The sequence below is a fragment of the Myxine glutinosa genome, chromosome 13, assembly GCF_964187855.1.
Source record: "Myxine glutinosa chromosome 13, kmMyxGlut1.1, whole genome shotgun sequence".
In the NCBI taxonomy this organism is placed as follows: Eukaryota; Metazoa; Chordata; class Myxini; order Myxiniformes; family Myxinidae; genus Myxine; species Myxine glutinosa.
In genome coordinates this window covers 13,012,273-13,035,118 of record NC_136273.1, presented here as the reverse complement: position 1 = coordinate 13,035,118, position 22,846 = coordinate 13,012,273, and the positions used below count along the sequence as shown (strand labels likewise).

Genomic DNA, 22,846 nt, shown 5'->3' with positions numbered 1-22,846 from the left:
GGTGTGGTCAAGCATGGAAAGGATTAGGGTCGACCGCCCTCAGAAAGGCAGAACATGGCACATTATGATGTAAATGGTGGGTATTGCAAACAAACACAACCTGTTTGGGCTTGTAATGATGCACATGATCTTACAGATGAATGTCTGACACCCAGCCGGAATGAATCAAAACAACAAAGCAAAGCTGCATTGGACTTTCAAGAGGTACAGTGCATTCAGAAAGTATTCAGACCCCTTCACTTTTTTCACATTTGGTTATGTTGCAGCCTTTTGCTGAAATCGTTTAAATTCCTTTTTCCCTCATCAATCTACACTCAATACCCTGTAATGACAAAGAGAAAAAATTTAGAAAGTTTTGCAAATTTATTAAAAAGAAAAAACAGAAATATCACATTGACATAAGTATTCATACCCTTTGCTATGACACTTGAAATTTAGCTCGGGTGCCTCTTATTTCTCTTGATCATCTTTGAGATGTTTCTACACCTTAATTGATTGGACATGATTTGGAAAGGCACACACCTGTCTATATAAGGTCTCACAGCTGACAATGCATATCAGAGCAAAAACGAAGCCATGAGGTCGAAGGAACTGCCAACTGAGCTCAGAGACAGGATTGTGTCGAGGCACAGATTTGGGGAAGCCTACAAAAAAATCTCTGCTGCATTGAAGGTTCCCAAGAGCACAGTGGCCTCCATAATTCTTAAATGGAAGAAGTTTGGAACAACCAGGACTCTTCCTAGAGCTGGCCGCCCGGCCAAACTGAGCAATCGGGGGAGAAGGGTCTTTGTAAGAGAGGTGACCAAGAACCCGATGGTCACTCTGGCTGAGCTCCAGAGATCCTGTGTAGAGATGGGAGAACCTTCCAGAAGGACAACCATCACTGCAACACTCCACCGATTCTAGGCTTTATGGCAGAGTTGCCAGACGGAAGCCTCTCCTCAGTGAAAGACGCATGAAAGGCCGCTTGGAGTTTGCAAAAAAGCACCTAAATGACTCTCAGACTGTGTGAAACAAGATTCTGTGGTCTGATGAAACCAAGATTGAACTGTTCGGCTTCCGTTGCATCCCATTGAACACCTGTGGTGAGATCTGAAACAGCAGTTGGGAGAAGGCACCCTTCAAATCTGGGAGAACTGGAGCAGTTTGCACAAGAAGAGTGGATCAAACTGCCAGTAGAGATGTAGGAAGCTCATTCATGGCTATAGGAAGTGCTTGACTGTAGTTAGTTTGTCAAAAGTCCGTGCTACCAAATATTAAGTCTCGGATGTCAATAATTTTGTCAATGCAATTTATTTTTATTTTCTGATTTAAAAGAATAAATTAAGTTCTGAATCAAAAACAAAGGTTCTGTAATGTTAACAGTGAAATAGAGAATTGTGGAGACCAAATACTTTTGTTAATTAGGTTTACTCTCCATGAAATGGAGAGAAACCTATTATTACTGCTAGAGTTTTTCTTCTTATTATTATTATTCTTCCACCCTATTTTGCACCTCCGAAAACTTCATAATTAAGTTTCTCAGCAACCGCTGGTCGGATTGACAGGAAATTTTCATCAAATGATCGGCTAGGCTCGTAGAATTTTTTAATGCTAATGATGACGTCATAGGTCACGTGGTATGGGCGCCATCTTGTAAAACACATTCAACTTTGTCCCTCTGTATCTCCGAAACGGCTCAATGGAAAAATTTGAGGAATGGCTCATTCTAAAGAACTCTGCAATGGGAACAAAAAACATGTGTATTGAGTATATCAAAAATGCTAACGTTAAGAGGTTAGAATTCGTCAAACACAGTTTTTCTCCCCCGAAAATGAGATTTTTTTCCCCAGATGCTTAGTTAAGAAAAACTCAGAATGCGAAAATTTTCGAAGTCATACGTCACATGGTTCGGCCGCCATCTTGTTTTCCGTGAAAAAACACAAAAAACCCTTTTTCTCCGCAACGGCTGAACGGATCGAGCCCAAACCTGGCATGCATATTCGGATACCCATGACGAACAAAAAAGGCAGCGAGCACGACGTCATCCGACACGTGGTTTCAGAGTTATGACATTTTAAAATTTCAAACTAGAAATGGAATCACCTCCATAATTTGTGGGGATATCGAGTGGAAACTTTACACAAATGTTCCACATGGGGGGATGTTTCATCGTTACTTGAGACGTTTTGATAAGTCACATGGTTTGGCCGCCATAAATAATGGAAGTTAAATTTTAAAAAGCTTGTAACTCTTGAACCACTGCATGGATCGACTTGAATTTTTAATACAATGTAGCTCTCATCGGGTGGAACAAGTGCGCAAAATTTCAAGATGATTGGATGTACGGTCGCGAAGCTATAAGTCTTTATTGTTGAAAGAAGAAGAAACACACCATTTTGTCCTCCCAGGCCACATCTCCCAGTGCCTTTGCCATTTTCACTTTTAATTTCCTTTAAAAAACATTTTCTCTGCAATAATAGGGCCGATTGAGATAAAATTTTCACCATAGGAGGGACTCGGTCTGTAGAATATTTTAATCGTAATTATGACGTCGCAGGTCACGTGGTTCGGCCGCCATCTTGTTTTTCGTGAAAACACGAAAATCCCTTTTTCTCTGCAACGGCTGAACATATCGAGGCCAAACTTTGCAAGCAGAATCGCATACTCATGACGAACAAAAAAGTCAGCGAGCACGACATCATCTGACACATGGTTTCAGAGTTATGACGTTTTAAAGCATGAACCTTTAAAACCTAGCTCCTCCATCATTTTTGATCCAATCGAGGAGAAAATTCACAGATCTGTTCAGCATGTCAGTCTACTAAAATGTCATTTTAGAATTTGCGATAGGTCACGTGGTTTGGCAGATATCGTTAATTAAACGAATTTTCTTTTTAATGGATATCTCTTGAATCGCTTTATTGATCGACGTGAAACTTCATACTGTAGTAGAAGTCATGAAGAGTAACAAGTGTGCAAAATTTCAAGATGATTGGATGTACGGTCGCGAAGCTATAAGTCTTTATTGTTGAAAGAAGAAGAAACACACCATTTTGTCCTGCCAGGCCACGTCTCACAGTGAGTGCTATTGCCATTTTAAGTTTTAATTTCCTTTAAAAAACATTTTCTCTGCAATAATACGGCCGATTGAGATAAAATTTTCACCATAGGAGGGACTCGGTCTGTAGAATATTATAATGGTAAATATGACGTCGTAGGTCACGTGGTTCGGCAGCCATATTGTTTTTCGTGAAAACACGAAAACCGCTTTTTCTCTGCAACGGCTGAACAGATCGAGGCCAAACTTTGCAAGCAGAATCGCATACTCATGACGAACAAAAAAGTCACCGAGCACGACATCATCCGACACATGGTTTCAGAGCTATGACGTTTTTAAGCATGAACCTTTAAAACCTAGCTCCTCCCTCATTTTTGATCCAATCGAGGAGAAAATTCACAGATCTGTTCAGCATGTCAGTCTACTATAATGTCATTTTAGAATTTGCGATAGGTCACGTGGTTTGGCAGATATCGTTAATTAAACGAAATTTTTTTTTTTAATGGATATCTCTTGAATCGCTTTATTGATTGACGTGAAACTTCATACTCTAGCTGAAGTCATGAAGAGTAACAAGTGTGCAAAATCTCAAGATGATTGGATGTACGGTCTGGAAACTAGAAGTTGTTATTGCCTGAAGAAGAAGAACCACAACACTTTTTTTTGACCAGGCCATGTGACATAACCACCTCACGAGCTAAGGGTAGCTGGAAATTAAATTGTCTTCGGATTTGGCAGTCGCTAGAGGGTGTTAACATTCGAATGCAACAAATCTGGGCAAATTGTGATGAATTTTCGTAAAACTACACGATATTGTCATTTACATTGGAAAATAACATTGTAAAACTCTCCGCCGCCTCGGCTTATTTCTCGCTCTGAAGTTCATCCTGTCTTCAATTTTAAGGAGAAAGAGAGGTATCTGCAAGCAATGGTGACCTTTATTTTGTGGAAATCCGATTGAAAATGACGAAGTTATCCAAAATCTAACATTTTAAATGGAGCGCATTTCCAAAGTGAATCTTCCACAGGTAAAATATCCACACGTGCAGGCAGATCTTACGGCGTCAATTTGGCTCCGATTTCAAATCGGATTTCGATTGTCGTATTGCCTCGGATGAGTTAACAAAATAACACAACAAATTTGGTGACAATCATGAAAAATTTGACCAAGTTCGATCGACGGGATACTTCGTTCTTCCGCTGACATACGGCACGGGCCACGGATGACGTCATGCCACGGCAGGACGTTCTTCCACGGGTGGCAGATATCGTTAATTAAACGAAAATATTTTTTAAAATGGATGGGGTGGGGGGGGATGTGTGTGTGTTCACGTGTGGAGGGGTGTGCATGTGGGGGGAGGGGTGTGGGGGTGTTTGTGTGTGTGCATGTGTGTTAGGGTTGGGGGTGGGGGGGATGTGTGCATGTGTGTGTGTTAGGGGTGGGGGGATGTGTGTGTGTGTGTGTGTGTGTGGGTGGGAGGACGTGTGCATGTGTTTGTGTGTGTGTATGTGTGTGTATGTGGGTGGGGGGTAGGGGGAATGTGTGTGCGTGTGGGGATGTGTGTGTGTGTGGGGATGTGTGTGTGTGGGGGGGGGGGGCATGGGGGTGTGTGTCGGGGGATGTGTGTGTGAGATGTGTCTTGGGGTTGGGGGGAGGGGGATGCGCGCTTGTCTGGATATGTGTGTGCGTGTGGGGGGAGGGGTGTGTGGGTGTTTGTGTGTGTGTGCATGTGTGTTAGGGTTGGGGGGGGTGGGGGGATGTGTGCATGTGTTTGTGTGTGTGTGTGTGTTGGGGGTGGGGGGGATGTGTGCATGTGTGTGTGTTAGGGGTGGGGGGATATATGTGTGTGTGTGTGTGTGTGTGTGTGTGTGTGTGTGTGTGTGTGTGTGTGTGTGTGTTTATCAGGGTTGTATCCAAGGGGGTTGTGTCAAAGCATGTCCAATGAAAGTGGGGTTGTATCAAAAGTGCGGTTGTATCAAAAGTGGGGTTGTATCAAAAGTGGGGTTGTATCAAAAGTGGGGTTGTATCAAAAGTGGGGTTGTATCAAAAGTGGGGTTGTATCAACAGTGGGGTTGCATCAAAAGTGGGTGCGAGTAAACCGGTCATCACTGCCAGCAGTTTTAAAGTGGCAGTTCTAGTTTCAACTTATTTTTCGAGAAAATTGTGAGTTATTTGAAAAAAGTGCAAGGGTGCCAATATTTTTTATACATACATACATATATATATACATATATTATATATATATATATATATACATATATATATATATATATATATATATATATATATATATACATATATACATATATATATACATATATATATATATACATATTGTTGCGAATATGGAATTTGGCCTCCATATCCGCTTGTAAATATTCCCCTATTTCCCCAATACTCCCCAACTATCCCCAATCCCCCATTCCCTAGTCCCATTGTCTGTAAACAACACTCTGTAGAACCGACCTTCCCCTTTTTCCCCCATTAAATGTCGTGCCCAGGTCCACCGCATCTCACGTAGACAACTTTCGGACATCTTGCTAGTTATTCTTAGTCTATGTCAGTTAAGGACTCCTTTCCATTAATTCTGACTCTTCGTTGCACCAGAATGTGATTATATGGCACCAGTAGTGAGTTTAGGACCTTCCCATACCTCCTTCCATCTTCTTCCCCAAACAACAACAACAACAACAACAACTACAGCTACAACAACAACTACAACCACGGCGCGCGGGGGGAGTGTGCGTCCTCCCACCAGCTCGGTTAGCCGCCATGACCATGCGCTCCACGGGGTTACCACGAAGGGGCTCCCTGTCAGCCCCTCGTCAAGGGCGGAGCCGGTAACCCCCCCGCATGCACCCAATGAGAAGCAACGAGCCGATTCCATCTGGGGCGGAGCTAACGAGCCGAGCGCGTGTCACTCCCCGCCGGATATACGCAGCGACTTACCGGATGTGAGGTCAGATGCGCCCCGAGCTTGAGCCTTGAGAAGACAAGAGAGCCACCTCCGAGCGCTGAGAGACCTCCCTGCATCTTTTGGGCCGCGCTATCCTGTCCCTGAGCACAAGGTGCACCTTGTGCTGGCCATCGAATACCCGCTTTCCTTGCCATCAATCCCCGTGTGAGTCAGCCTTTTGTCCCGTTTATCTGTCGTCTGTTGGGGTTAATATAAGTGTGTCTAAGTGCCTGTCTTTCTATGATGTCCCTCTTGTAGTTGTAATCTAACCTTCCGCCTTAATATAATCTCCTCCGGAGGTCTTGAGAACCGTATCCCTGGTGTCGTGTCATTTTAATCCCAGCCGTGTGTCTTTTCCTTCATTGATCGAGCGTAGCGCGATTAGTCAACGTTCGGGTATAATCGGGTAACTTGTGCAGACGTGGTCATACCAAACCGCTCGGTAAATAACATCTAAGCCGCGTCTGTAACAATATATATACATATATATATATATATATATATATATATATATATATATATATATATATATATATATATATATATATATATATATATATATATATATATATACACACACACATATATATATATACATATATATATATATATATATATATATATATATATATATATATATATATATATATATAGTTGCGGATATGGGATTTGCATCCATCCATATCCGCTTGTAAATATTCCCCTATTTCCTCAATACTTCCCAACTATCCCCAATCCCCCATTCCCTCGTCCCACTTTCTGTAAACAACACTCTGTAGACCCGACCTCCCCCTATTTCCCCCCATTAAATGTCGCATCCAGGTCCACCGCATCTCACGTAGACAACTATAGGACATCTTGCTAGTTATTCTTAGTCTATGTCAGTTAAGGACTCGTTTCCATTAATTCTGACCCTTCGTTGCACCAGAATGTGATTGTATGGCACCGTTAGGAAGTTTAGGACCTCCCAATACCTCCCCGCAGCTCTTCCTCACAGTTCAACAACAACAACAACAACAACAACAACAACAACAACAACAACGACGACGACGACGACGACAACGAGCGCAGGGAGTGCGCGTCCTCACTCCGGCTTGGTTGGTAGGGGGTGTTGGGAGGGCACCAGGCCTTCCCAACGAGCCGCCATCGAACATGTGCTCGACGGGGTTACCAAATAGGGGCTCCCTGTCAGCTCCTCGTCAAGGGCGGAGCCCGGTAACCCCCGCACCCAATGGAAGCGGCGGACCGGCCCCAGTGGGGCGGAACCAACCAGCCGAGGGCGTGTCACTCCCCGCTGAGCATGCGCGGTGAGAGGGGGGTGACGTCAGATGCGCGCTGACCTTGAAGCAAGAAAGACGTCCCCTCCGAGCGCTGTGACACCTCCCCGCATCTTCTGGACCGTGCTTTATCCTGTCCCCGAGCCAAGGTGCACCTTGTGCTATCGACCTACCTGTCCCTTCCTGCCATCAATCCCTGTGTAAGTCTGCTTTGTTCCGTTTGTCTGTGGTCTGTCTGGGGTAAGATAAGATGGTAATTAAGTGCCCATCTCTTCTGTGTCTTTACCTCACTGCCTTGTAATCTACCCCTTTTCTCCACCACTGTAATTATACCATCCTCCGGAGGTCTTGAGAACTGTACCCCTTGCGTCGTTTCCTCTTTCCCAGTCGTCGTGTCCTTTCTATCATTGATTTGGCATAGCGCGATTTGGCCAACGTCTGGGTGAATCGGGTGAGTTGGGGAAGAATCGGGGGAACTGTTAGGTCGTGGCAATACCACCGCTCGGTAAATAACATCTAAACCGCGTCCGTAACAATATATACAGTATATATATATATATATATATATATATATATATATATATATATATATATATATATATATATATATATTGGGCATGTAGAGAGGATGGAGGTTGTGGTGAGCGGGTTTGTGAGGAGGTGGTTGGGAGTGCCACGCTGTTTGACGAACATTGCCTTTCATGGTCAGGGTGGAAAACTCCAGTTTCCCTTGACATCATTAACCGAGGAGTTTAAGGTGGTGAGGGTGCGGGAGTTCATGATGTTGCGGGATTCAAGTGATGCAGTGGTAAAGAATGCTCTCCCAGAGAAGAAGAGAAGTCGGAAGTGGAATGCAAGAGCAGAGGTGGACGAGATGGAGGAGCGGTTGCAACAGGAGGTGGTCATGGGGATGGTACAGCACGGGAAGCATGGCTTGGGGTGGATGAAGCATGAGCGATGGGGAAAGGCATGTGTGAAAGAGAGGATGAAGATGGTTGAGAAGGAGGTGGGAAGAAAAGAAGAGGAGGGGAGATATGTGAAAGCAGTTGGTCAGGCACAGCAAGGTGTATGGACAAGGAGGGAAGGTGTGCCGGTGAGGATGTTGAAGTGGCAAGAGATTTGGAGGATGGAGCCAATATTGTTGAATTTCCTGTTGCGGACAACGTATGATGTGCTTCCATCACCAGTAAACTTGAGATTGTGGGGGTTGTTGCAGGAGGAGAGATGTTATTTGTGTGGAGGTGTGGGAACGGTGCAGCATGCACTGAGTGCATGTTCAGTAGCATTGGCAGCAGGACAATACAGGTGGCGACATGATCAGGTGCTGGCGGTGGTGGTGCAGATGGTGAAAACAGAGGTGCTGAGGTCAAGAGAGAGAAGAGTGGAGAAGGAGACTGATGGAGGAGAGGTGTGGTTTGTCAAGGAGGGCCAAGTGGTAAGAGGTGGAAAGAGGAGGAGGTGGAAAGCAAGAGGGTTGTCAGATGCTTGTGATTGGCAGGTGGTGGCAGACCAAAAGCCACAATTGGTATTCCCAGAAGAGATCTGAGTGACAAGGTTGTGGCCTGACTGTCATTTGGTCAGGTGCAACAAGACAGGTCATCTTAGGGGAATTGTCTGTACCTTGGGAAGAGAACATGGAGGAGGTGCACGAGAGGAAGAGAGGAAGAGAGGAAAGTACAGTGAGCTGGAGGCAGAGTGCCAGGAGAAGGGTTGGAGAGTTTTGTGTGAGCCATTTGAGGTGGGGTGTTGAGGGTATATTGGCAATTCCTTTTCTGCATTTCTTGCTCGGCTTGGAGTGTGTGGTACAGAAAGGAGGAGGATGTGTGACAAGGTGGCCCAGGTTGCTTTGAAAGGCTCATTTTGGATATGGCGGAAGTTTATGGAGGCACGTCGAACGGTGTAGGTTGAGGTTACGGAATAGAAATGGAGGTGTGTGTGTGTGTGTGTGTGTGTGTGTGTGTGTGTGTGTGTGTGTGTTTGTGTGTGTGTGTGTGTGTGTGTGTGTGTGTGTGTGTGTGTGTGTGTGTGTGTGTGTGTGTGTGTGTGTGTTGCAGGAGTGGGTCTTGAGTGGGTGTGATTTTGCATGTTTGCATGAGTGGTGCATGTTGGTAAGGGTAGGTGGTTGGTTGTGTGTTATTGTTTTTGTTTTTTTTTTGTTTTTTGTTACTATTATTATTTCTTATTTTGTGTATGTGAGTGAGTGAGTGGGTGAGGGTGTGTGTTTTTGCATGAATGAATTTTTGCATGAGTGTGTGTGTTTTTGTATGTTGAGTGGTGTATGTTGTCAGGGTATGTGGTTGGTTGGTGTTGTGTGTGTATGTGTGTGTATGAATGATCTGGTGTATTTTGTTGATGAGTGGTGAAGGGTATAAAGGTGGGTGTTTGAGTGTTCCACCACGTTTGTTTTGTGCTGTGGATTCTGGATGTGGAGGTGTTGCTGCTGTAGTCTGCGTTCGCACTGGCTGGGGGGTGAGGGTATGTACGCATCCAGGTGTAGTTGCTGCATGTGGATGTGTATGTGCCCCTGCTGGCCCACCTTAGCTGACCGTATCGAGGTTGAAGGGCCGAAACGGGATGACGCTGAGGACCTCGACTGAGGACCCGGTCAGTGCGGCACACTTGTGAACAGGTGTGTTTTGAACTTATATATATCACATATATATATATAAAACACAGTTTGTGTGTGTGTGTGTGTGTGTGTGTGTGTGTGTGTGTGTGTGTGTGTGTGTGTGTGTGTGTGTGTGTGTGTGTGTGTGTAATGTTACCGATAAGACTCCTAAACGGAGAGGCTCACGTACTTGATATTTGGCACAGACATGGCCATTGAGCCTGGTAAGAACATGGCCGACCTAAAAATTTATTTCATAATATTTTTTAACCATATTTTTACCCCAGCGCATTTCAGCGAGGAATATTATGCACGGAATCTGACCGGTCGCAGAGCAGCGCGCTGATTCACTCAGAGTGATCACGTGATGTTCCTTGCCGCCATTAACTCAGTTACGCGTTCGTACGTATTTCACAGCGAAAAGCGATTGCCTTTTTTCACATTTCAGCGATGAACATTGCCATTCACACCACATATGTTTTTTCCCCTTTCATCTTTAGATCCATATTTTTTGCCATAACGTAGCGCATTATGGCTCTCTCGAGCTCGAGTTAGCCAATCACCTGGGAGCATGAGGCCACGTTGGCCACGGCCCACGATAGGACGCAGAGTTGCAATCGATCGCTCAAAGCGATCACGTGATGTTCCTTGCCACGCGATTGCGTTTTTTCACATTTGAGCGAGGAACATTGCCATTCACACCACATAGGTTTTTTTTTTCTTTCATCTTCACATCCATATTTTTTGCCATAACGTAGCGCATTATGGCTCTCTCGAGCTCAGTTAGCCAATCACCTGGGAGCATGAGGCCACGTTGGCCATGCCCACGACAGGACGCAGAGTTGCAATCGATCGCTCAGAGCGATCACGTGATGTTCCTTGCCGCGCGATTGCGTTTTTTCACATTTGAGCGAGGAAATGAGCGATCGCGTGATGTTCCTTGCCGCCATTAACTCAGTTACGCATTCGCACGTATTTCAGAGCGAAAAGCGATTACCTTTTTTCACATTTCAGCAACAAACATTGCCATTCACACTACATAGGTTTTTTCCCCTTTCATCTTTAGATCCATATTTTTTGCCATAACGTAGCGCATTATGGCTCTCTCGAGCTCGAGTTAGCCAATCACCTGGGGGCATGAGGCCACGTTGGCCATGCCCACGACAGGACGCAGAGTTGCAATCGATCGCTCAGAGCGATCACGTGATGTTCCTTGCCGCGCGATTGCGTTTTTTCACATTTGAGCGAGGAACATTGCCATTCACACCACATAGGTTTTTTTTTCTTTCATCTTCAGATCCATATTTTTTGCCATAACGTAGCACATTATGGCTCTCTCGAGCTCAGTTAGCCAATCACCTGGGAGCATAAGGCCACGTTGGCCACGCCCACGACACAACGCAGAGTTGCAATCGTGCGTTTGCGTCGTTTCTTACCACGTGTAAACGTGGTATTTTGTCTACGAGTATTTTGAATTTGGTATTTTGAATTTGTCTACGAGTGAATGACTGGAAGACTGACTGTGATAAAGGCAATGGCACCAAAGAAAAGAAATTTGTCACGTTCAACCTCCCGAGCAAGGAAAATCACTGATCGGAGACTCCATGAAGCCGATGAAGGTACTTTTCACCATCAACAAGCCAATCAAGAACATGTCTCTAGATTCAGACAGCGAGAGACAGAAGATGAGACAGAGGCACGTCTGAACGCCAATCAACAAAGTGTAGCGAGGGCCAGACAGCGAGAGACGGAAGATGAGACAGAGGCACGTCTGAACGCCAATCAACAAAGTGTAGCGAGGGCCAGACAGCGAGAGACAGAAGATGAGACAGAGGCACGTCTGAACGCCAATCAACAAAGTGTAGCGAGGGCCAGACAGCAGGAGACAGAAGAACAGCGCCAAAAACGACTCAACAACTGGCAACCATCAGGCAGACGGCAGCTGGCCATTGCATGGGAGAAGGCTGCATTCAGTTACAATCCGAACACTGACTACTCCTCAAACGTTGATATTGGCTCCATGTCGTTCACCTGTCAGTTTTGCCATGCCATGAAATGGAAGGGAGAAACACCAGGAATGTGTTGCAGGGGAGGCTATGTCCTTTTGCCTTCTCTCCCATCTCCACCGGAACCTTTGAAAGAACTACTTCAATCAACTACGACTCAATCCAGACACTTCCTGAAGGAAATCCGTAATTACAACTCTTCGTTCCAAATGACTTCGTTTGGAGCAGATCGCGTCGTCACTGAGCAAGGATTCATGCCTACATTCAAGGTGCAAGGCCAGGTATACCACCTCATTGGCTCTATCCACCCTCAACCAGGTGAGCAACCGAAATTTTTACAAATCTATTTTATGGGTGACCACCGAGAAGAAGCTGCCCGACGAGGACAGAACTTCCCCAACCTACGCTCTGAACTAATCGTCGCCTTACAAGATATGCTCCACTCAAATAATGCGCTGGTCAACAGCTTCAAGTCGACATTGGAGAGAATGCCTTCACCTGATTACAAGGTCGTAATTCGAGCTGACAAACGTCCTCACGGAGAGCACGAACGTCGGTTTAACGAGCCAGTCAACAATGACGTTGCAGTTCTCATGGTAGGAGAGCAGTACAACAATCGCGACATCGTCCTGCATCTTCGCGACAACAGCACGAAGCGGCTTTCGGAGACTCACCGATTTTATGACGCCCTCCAGTACCCTCTGATTTTCTGGAAAGGACAAGATGGCTATCATTTTGAAGTTGAACAAGCTGGCGGCCGGGGAAAGAAAGTATCTGCGAATGACTTCTATGCCTTCCACATCATGGTCAGAAAGAATTCCACGAATCTGTTCCACCAGTTCATCTGTTCCACCAGTGATCTGTTCCACCAGTTCATCGTCGACATGTATGCCAAAATCGAAAGTGAGAGACTCCTCTTTATCCGGCTCCACCAACGTCAACTGAGGGCAGAATCGTACGCACACCTCAGGGATGCCGTCAACAATGACGGAGATGTTCAGAACATGGGACAACTGGTCATCTTGCCATCCACGTTCACCGGAGGTCCCCGATACATGCACGAGCGGACCCAGGATGCGATGGCATACGTACGCAATTATGGTCGCCCCGACCTTTTCCTTACCTTCACCTGTAATCCGAAGTGGGAAGAAATTAAGCAAGAGTTGATGATCAACCAGCAGCCAACACATCGCCATGACATTGTCGCAAGGGTATTCCACCAGAAACAGAAGGAACTCATGCAGACGATTAAGAAGGGCAAAGTTTTCGGGACTGTCCGATGCTTCATGTACACCATTGAATGGCAGAAACGAGGCGAGCCCACATTCTGGTGTGGCTAGAAGAAAAGATCCACGCTTCCAATGTAGACTCTTTTATCAGTGCTGAACTTCCAAACCCTGATGAGGATCCAGAGCTGTTCAACATCGTCAAAACGCAGATGGTGCATGGCCCTTGCGGCCGGCTGAATCCATCGTCTCCGTGTATGAAGGACGGTAAATGCACCAAGCGATATCCTAGGGCATTTCTCAAGGAAACGCAGACTGGTCTGGATGGATACCCACTTTACCGGAGGAGAAAGCCTGAAAGCGGTGGATCTGAAACATCTATTTCAATTTCCGAGACCAGAAGCATAGACGTTGACAACCAATGGATTGTACCATACTGTCCACTTCTCTCTAAAATGTTCAAGGCTCATCTCAATGTTGAGTTCTGCAACTCAGTGAAATCAATCAAATACGTGTGCAAATACGTCAACAAAGGTTCGGACATGGCGATGTTCGGCCTTCAGAGGAACAAAAACGACGAGATCGAGTCATATCAGCTGGGGCGTTACGTCAGTAGTAATGAAGCTATCTGGAGAGTTCTCAATTTCCCTATCCACGAACGCTACCCAACCGTTGTACACCTTTCCGTACATCTTGAGATTGGCCAGAGAGTGTATTTCACAGAAGGCAACGCAAGGCAAAAAGCAGCAGAACCACCAAGTTCAACTACACTTACCGCATTCTTCCAATTGTGTCAACAAGACGAATTCGCCAAAACACTCATCTACAATGAAGTCCCACAGTACTACACCTGGGTGGTTGGCAGTAAGACGTGGAAAAGACGTACACAAGGAGCACGAGTTGTGGGACATACCGACATTCGCCGTTCAGATGCAATTGGACGAGTCTACACTGTACATCCAAAAAATTTCGAATGCTTCTTCCTGCGCCTTCTACTCCATCATGTCAAAGGACCCATCTCTTTCCAAGAACTGAGAACGTTCATCGGCCAGGTTTGCGACACCTTCCGCCAAGCCTGCCACCTGCATGGCCTTCTGGAGGATGACAGCCACTGGGATGCCACTCTAGAAGAGGCAGCAGTCTCACGCTCTCCAGCCCTGTTGAGAAATCTCTTTGCCATCATGCTACAAACTTGCGGTCTCTCCAATCCGGTACAACTGTGGAATAACCATCGTGACGATCTCAGCGAGGACATTCTCCACAGGGCAAGACAGGTTCATGCTGAAGCAGACTACTCCGATGCGATCTACAATGAAGCCTTAGTACTCATAGAAGACAAACTGCTTTCTCTTGGAGGACATTCGCTGGAGGTCATTGGCCTTCCTGTAACACAGCGACAACAACAGAATCACCTGGCTCGGGAAGTACTCCGAGAGACTTCATACAACGCACAAGAGTTGGAAAACTACATCAATGAAAACGAGCCAAGACTGACAGTGGAGCAAGAACAGATCTACATGCAAGTGCTGGCGAGCATACACTCTACTGAAGGTAGATTGTTCTTTCTGGATGCACCTGGAGGCACTGGAAAAACGTTCCTTATGAACCTCCTTCTGTCAAAAATCAGGCAGAAAAAGATGATTGCTCTGGCTGTTGCCTCTTCCGGAATTGCTGCCACTCTTCTCCCCGGGGGCCGGACCGCCCACTCAACCTTCAAGCTCCCCCTCAACCTCACTAACACGGAGCAGCCAATGTGCAACATCTCCAAGTCATCGGCTGTCGCAGAGGTATTTCGGCAATGCCAACTCATTGTCTGGGACGAGTGCACAATGTCTCACAGAGTTGCACTGGAGGCAGTTGACCGCACACTGCAAGATATTCGAAACGTTCAGACTGTCATGGGAGGCATTACTCTTCTGATGGCAGGGGATTTCCGACAGACCCTGCCTGTCATACCACGCGGGACCAAGGCAGATGAACTTCGTTCCTGTATAAAGGCATCTCCTCTATGGTCAAAAGTGACGAAGTTGAAACTCAGCACAAACATGCGTGTCACCCTTCATGGAGATGTAGCCGCAGGCACATTTTCAGCGAAGCTGTTACAGATCGGAAACGGAGATTTGAAGACGTGCCCTGAAGATGGACTGGACATCGTACCATGCGGCAACAATGTCACCACGGCTGACGAACTCAAGGCGAACGTCTTCCCCAACATCCCCGCCAACTACCGAAATCACTCCTGGCTCTGTGAAAGGGCAATTCTAGCCCCAAAGAACGATGCAGTGGACAAAATCAATTTGGATCTTCTGCAGACTATTCCTGGGGATCTAAGAACTTACCGATCTGTCGACTCAATCCAAAACGACCACGAGACTGTCCATTACCCGGTAGAGTTCCTCAATTCGCTACAGCCTCCGGGTGTGCCTCCCCACATACTCCATCTAAAGGAAGGTGCTCCAATCATGCTCCTGAAAAATATCGATCCTCCAAAACTGTGCAACGGCACACGACTGGCTATCAAAAAGTTGATGCCTCATGTAATTGAGGCCAACATACTTACGGGAAACTATAGCGGGGAACAGGTCTTCATTCCGAGGATACCAATCATACCATCTGATCTGCATTCGAGTTCAAAAGGCTCCAATTCCCCGTACGGCTCAGCTTTGCCATGACCATCAACAAGGCGCAAGGACAATCTCTCAAGGTGGTCGGACTGAACCTTGATTCCCCGTGCTTCTCCCATGGCCAACTATACGTAGGATGTAGTCGGGTAGGACAAGAGAACAATCTATACATCCTATCCGAACAAGGAAAAACAAAGAACATTGTTTACAAGGAAGCACTGCGTAATTAACTACGTGTCTGGTGTGTTGTGATGATTGTGAGAATATCGATTCTGATTCTGATTCTGATCTGATTTTTATGTGTATTTTGTGTGATTTTATGTATTTATGTGTATTAAAAAAAAAACACAAAAAAAGGCACGAAGGAAAATAGTTAATTACTCTGACACATTTAGCTGCGGTGATTGAAAAATCACTGGACAATTGTTGCTGTTTTGATGCTTTTTACTGCTGTTTTGACGCTTTTACATTGCTGTTTTGATGCTTTTTCACTGCTGTTCTGATGCTTTTTCACTGCTGTTTTGATGCTTTTTCACAGCTGTTCTGATGCTTTTTTGCCGTTTTTATTAATATAAAAATCTCATTTCAAAAAAAAAAATACAAAAAAATCTCACAATGATGACATATAATTCACAGAAAACGCTGAAGCAACCGCGTAATGTTGCGGTGCTGTTTAACTCTGAGTGAGAATAGTTCTAAATTTTAAAAACTTTCATATCTGATATTTGTGATTCATTTCAAACAAACTGTATTTCCCATCTACACGGCCATGTATTCCTATTAACGTTATGTAAAGTACATAAATTGTGTGGATTACGTCATTTGTGGATGTGATGAATTGCCAGTAACCATCTATATCCCTCCCCTCCCCTTCCCTCCCTCTCCCTCTCCCCCTCCCCCTCCCCACCCCCCTCCCTCCTCCCACCCCTCTCCACCTCCCATCCCTCCCCCTCACCCTCCCCTCTCTCCTCACCTCCCCCTCCCCCCTCCCCCCCTCTTCACCCCCCCTCCCCCTCTCCTCCCCTTCCCCCTCCCCTCCCCCGCCCGGCAATGCTGGGTACTTCTGCTAGTATCACATACACACCAGTTAAGTATCCAGATATTAAATAATGGATTTGAATGCCAAACAGCTGCTGGAAATGCAGACAAGTTCAATCAGTATCTTGTATACTGCAAAACCGACCATTCAGCATCAGTTACACTAAAATGGGCCATTTTTAGATAGTAGGATGTAGACAGCCACCGCTCATGGTAGTACTACTGTTTGGACTTAAGAGCCTTAAAGTGATGCCCGGAACCATCTTACACACTCCGTATCAGGATTGCTGGTCTTACTTTCTGTCTCACTCAAATCATCGCTACCAGGCTCGATTCAATCTCTCTTTCTTGCAATCATCATCCACTCATCATCATACACTTTTCATACTCATTTCCACTCCTAACCTTTACATTCTCTCTCTTTTATTTCTCTTTATGCAGTTATTTTATTTAAGGCCTTTCCTCAATGAGGACTATATCGTCCGTGACTGGAACCTTCAACATAAAATAAAAATAAGAATAATTTTGAGGCAATTAACATAATCCACTTTCTTACCAAGTTGCTTGGAGCCCTTGCTGTGACTGGCCAGCTCTCCCAGCTTCACTAGTGAATTAAAGTAACCTTTGGCAGCCACGGTGACATCTGAAAAGGAAAACAGAATTTTCAGGTTCACATGAATATTATTGGAGACTTAGGAGAGCTGGATTGAATATTTTCAGTAAAGACTCGCACAAAGACTGACAGGAATCCAAGAAACAGAACCCAGTGTGTTCCAATGAAAGACAAAATAAGAAAGTTTTGTCTTGAACGAACAAACGCACACAACACACACAAAACACACCTTTCACAAGTTCTCTGTAAATCTAATAATTTTTTTCAACAGTAACACCCATTCCTACAGCAGTAACTTGCCATTTTTAAAGTTATTCTGATTCTGTTGTACCCTACTCTGTTACAGAGCCTTTGTGCTACTGAAACGGTTTCTTGGGAAAGGCTAAGAGGAGAGCGTTCCTCCAGAGAGGCTATCCTGTCTGCTTAACTAAAGTAAGACCTTTATTAACCTGTTAACAATTGATTGATTTTCTGACTTCCCAAATCATCAACAGGGCTCCATTCGTCAGAGGTCTACGTTTCTTGTTTGAGCATTTACAGTATTATCATATACAGTGAAACCTTGACTTACGAGTTTAATTCGTTCTGTGACCGAGCTCGTAACTCAATTTGCTCGTTTCTCAAATTAAATTTCCCCATTAAAATGCATTGAAATGCTATTAATCCGTTCCAGCCCCCAAAAAACCACACCAATTTTTTTGTTACGTGTTTTTAAATAAGAAAAATGTACTTTATAAATAACAAATAATGTATAAACAAGCACGACCTCGTATATACTGTACATAATAAGCGGCGGTACACGCGCTGCTTGTAAACAAGGAGGAAGCGGCCAACGCGGTAATTTGTAAGAGTCTTTATTCAAGAGCTCACTGTAACACTGGCGCGCTCCGGGCTGCGCGCCCGGTGTATATCCTGAGGCCACGCCTACTCCTCGGCGTGGCCGCCGCCCACTTGGTGCGTGGAATGATGTCACCACGACAGTGAGCTTCCGTGTCCGCCACAATGTAAAGAAATAAACTGGTTTTATTAAGTGTATTTACCTTGAAGATCAGACGAAGATGCTGGCGGAGGTGGAGGAGATGACTTTTGCCTTTTTCGCCACACTTTCCTCGCTTTCACTTGCAGGGCGTTTCAATAAAAACCTGTCCAACGAGGTTTGTTTCTTCCTCCCTTTCAAAATGTTTCGATCGTACTGCTACGATCGTACTGCCTCGCCAAGTCGACAACACGCACACCTCGCTCATGTTTTTCGACGATTGCGTGTTTTATATCCAAGCACATCATCCTCTTCTTCTTCTCAGTACTGCCCTTGGCACTCAATTTCTTAGGACCCATGGTTAAAACTAAGAAATTTTCCAAAATAACCAACATGCAAAAACAAAGCAGCAGCGATATACGGCAGAGATGCTTGCACGGCAAGGTAACCACGTGACCGGAACGCTCGTTGGGCCACCTAGTGGCGGGTGGCGTAAGCTCGTAACTCAGATCTCGGCTCGCATCTCAAAGCAAAAAACCGCCCGAGCGACGGCTCGTATCTCGGAAAACTCGTAAGTTGGTGCACTCGTAAGTCAAGGTTTCACTTTACTAGGAAAAGTACCCAGTGTTGCCGAGTAACAATAAGTCACTTCCTAACGGGAATATGATATACGCAATCTAGGTCCATCATCTAGAGGGAATTTTGAAAACAGACCGCAGATACACTGGAGCAGTGACGTATCGAGGAAAAATGACGCTGGGGTGAGATGTCAAATTGCCGCCCCTCGTAACTCCCCGTGTGTGTGTGTGTGTCCCCGTGTGTGTGTGTGTGTGTGTGTGTGTGTGTGTGTGTGTGTGTGTGTGTGTGTGTGTGTGTGTGTCCGTGTGTGTGTCCCCGTGTGTGTGTGTGTCGTGTGTGTGTCCCCGTGTGTGTCCCCGTGTGTGTGTCCCCGTGTGTGTGTGTGTCGCCGTGTGTGTGTGTGTCCCCATGTGTGTGTGTGTGTCCCCGTGTGTGTGTGTCCCCGTGTGTGTGTGTCCCCGTGTGTGTGTGTCCCCGTGTGTGTGTGTGTGTGTGTGTGTGTCCCCGTGTGTGTGTGTGTGTGTGTGTCCCCATGTGTGTGTGTGTGTGTGTGTGTCCGTGTGTGTGTGTATGTGTCCGTGTGTGTGTGTGTATGTGTGTGTGTGTGTCCCCGTGTGTGTGTCCCAGTGTGTGTGTCCCAGTGTGTGTGTCCCAGTGTGTGTGTCCCAGTGTGTGTGTCCCACTGTGTGTGTCCCCCCGTGTGTGTGTGTGTGTGTCCCCGTGTGTGTGTGTGTGTGTGTCCCCATGTGTGTGTGTGTCCGTGTGTGTGTGTGTGTCCCCGTGTGTGTGTGTGTGTCCCCGTGTGTGTGTGTGTGTGTCCCCGTGTGTGTGTGTGTCCCCGTGTGTGTGTGTGTGTCCCCGTCTGTGTGTGTGTCCCCGTGTGTGTGTGTGTCCCCGTGTGTGTGTGTGTCCCCGTGTGTGTGTGTCCCCGTGTGTGTGTGTCCCTGTGTGTGTCCGTGTGTGTGTCCGTGTGTCCCCGTGTGTGTGTGTGTGTGTGTGTGTGTGTGTGTGTGTGTGTGTGTGTGTGTGTGTGTGTGTGTGTCCGTGTGTCCGTGTGTGTGTGTCCTTGTCATGTGTGAATAAAAGCAACGTGATGCTTTTCCATTCCACATTGCCCGAATGCCTTTCTTAGACAGCAACATTCCTAAAAAGCTATTTTATGGTACGGTTGCAGGTGAAATAATTAGGACTGTGAGAGCAACCACACACAGCTCTGAACTGGTCAATCGATTACAACAACTAGTCAAACGTATGCTAGCACAAGGAGCTACAGTTGGTAGATTAAAACAAGTTTTCTTGAATATCACAAAAAGACACCAAATCGACTTTGTAAAATACAATACAAATCGTAAAAATATTATTCACGAGATCTTTATGTAAATACAGTGCAATACAAGAATTAAATATACTATAAATCAATGTTGCTAGGAATCAGTGGTTTCTAGGATACTGCAGCATGCAAAAAACCATTATAGGTGACAGTTTGAACATTCGAAATACAATTTGATCCAGAGGTAGGTGGTGTGGTCATGCTGGCTGGTAGATATGGTTTACTTAAAGATGTGCATGATTTAATGTATTATCATATTATGGAGTGTGTAAGGAAAGTTATAAATGTATTGTTGCGGATCCCGGGTTTGTCGACGTACAAAGGGGGATTTATGCCCCGTTCCCCCACGAACTCTGGTTCCACTGAGGCCGCCGACCACGTCCAAACTCGTGGTTGATGGATTGCTAGGCAACTCCAGCCGCCGAGCCCACAGCTGCGCGCGGAAGGGTTAGCGGTCACAACCCGAATACCTTTGGACACACGCAGCCGTGAGGACGGGGACTGAATCCCGCACAAGTCACACTGATTCCTGACGCCCGAGCGGTTGTGCGTCGCGTGACCCGTGCCGTTACACTATCGGACCCGATCGAGCGGTTTTAATTCGGGCGATGCTAGGTCAATGGATGGAAAATGACAATGACGGCCAGGTTGGAAATACCAAACACAGTATTTATTTACAGGTATGTATAGAAAACAGACAAAGCACAGAATCTTAACAGCCTTACCTATGGTCCCAGACAAGGGCCCTCATTCGTTCGGGGAAGGGGGGAAGAGGGTAATGCGCGGGGAAGCGCGGCCGCTTCTTGCAGCTTGTCCGGATGGGCTCGGTCAGGCAGCTCGCCCGGATTGGGCTCGGTTGTGCAGCTCGCCCGCGTGGGCTTGGTCGACGAAAGCCCCAGGAATCGCTCCAACCCAAGGCGCCAACAGCCGGAGACGATCGCGGCAGGGACGACGTGGTTAAGACGAACCAGAAGCAGGACCCAGAGAGCGCAGGACCCAGAGGACCGATCAAGATAGCAGGAGCCCAGTGAGAGAGAGAGAGAGAATGTGTTAGAGGCCGGGTTTTTATAACACCCCAACCGCTTCCTGAATGTTCCAAGGGTCTCAATTGGCCGCCGGGGGTCACGTGACGTGACAGCCCCTCATTGGCCACCCTCGGCCACTTCCCCATGCCTTCCCTTTAGCTCCCATTGGTTGCTCACTGCTCCTCCTCCCAGGTATGCCTCGTTCCTCCTTTGGGGAAGGTTTTATTCCTCCTTCAGGCCTGCAGGGCCTAGTCTAGTCCCATGGCGAGGCAATTTAGGCTCTAACGAGGCCTACAATCATCCTGCCTGACTCAACGCATTATTTGTTTTCTTTCTAAACACTGGAAAGGGCCTATGCTTTACATTTAATAAGAAATAACTAACTATAGGGGGGTTGCCTTTTATTCGCAAAACCGCAACAATACGATAATACATTAAATCGTATAGCGAGTAAAGTTGGAAAAATGATGTTGCATTGATGAGTTGACTGACTGCCTGGACGCAACTGAGGTTGTGGATCTACTGATGTACCACCTATTGATGTGGATCCATGATCGAGGTTGTGGATCCGCCGTTTGGAGAGGTCCTGGGCTGAAAGGATCGAAACCTCGAGGAAGAACGGTGTCCAGCTGATGATCCATGCAGTCAGGAAACTAGTCAATTGCTTACAGGTTAAGGTTCTTGCTTTAGGTAGAGGAACTCTGTTTTGAGGTTTACAATTTAAATAAAGTTGAATATGGGATGTTGTGAAATCAACATCATTTGCAGCAATCCTTTAAATTATCTATATTTAAGTTTAGGAACAACCAATTAAATGCATTTTTAAATAAGAATTGAATGAGAGAAATAATAATATAACAAGAATTGAAAAGATAGAATTGTGAGGAACAAAAATGTGTGTGTGTGTGTGTGTGTGTGTGTGTGTGTGTGTGTGTGTGTGTGTGTGTGCGTGTGTGCGTGTGCGTGTGTGTGTGTGTGTGTGTGTGTGTGTGTGTGTGTGTGTGTGTGTGTGTGTGTGTGTGTGTGTGTGTGTGTGTGTGTGTGTGTGTGTGTGTGTGTGTGTGTGTGTGTGTGGTTAATGTCTGGCTTATTGATCAAACCCCGTTGGTCTCACAGCAAACCTCACATTACAAAATAGGAAAATGAAGGCCCGAATGGAAGTTAAGCACTTAAGTCACAAAAAAACACGAGGCAAAATTATTACAGACATGGATTGTTACAATACGGTAGATGAAGTGAGTTCTTGGTTCTAACTCGCTTTGCCCACAAATGTGACTAAAGCACTTCTTCCACTCAGGTCTTCAATTGGATTTGAGTGGGACATTTGACTTCAAGAGGAAGTGTTTGATTTATGGTGATGCATGTCCGGAGAAGAACCCAAATAATCCTTCACGCTGGGAAAGAGTCATTCTGTGCCAGACAACAGATCGACCCGGACAGTAAACTTTCAAAGAATCAATACAAATGTGTGTACAGAGCGTGGTGATCGATTAACAAATCAGGTGAGTATAAGAGTTCCTGCCGCACAATCAGATATACATGGTGCA

At 45.9% G+C, this 22,846-nt stretch overlaps 1 protein-coding gene across 6 annotated transcripts in view; it reads right to left on the bottom strand.

The window, feature by feature from the left end:
* LOC137438612 (BAR/IMD domain-containing adapter protein 2) overlaps nt 1-22,846 on the bottom strand; it is a 123,207-nt gene that overhangs the window by 40,601 nt on the left and 59,760 nt on the right. For all 6 annotated transcript variants that reach the window (XM_068133816.2, XM_068133819.2, XM_068133818.2 and 3 more), the window contains one exon: nt 17,333-17,419. In XM_068133816.2, coding sequence (XP_067989917.1) covers nt 17,333-17,419 — 87 coding nt within the window. The remainder of the gene's footprint in view (nt 1-17,332; nt 17,420-22,846) is intronic.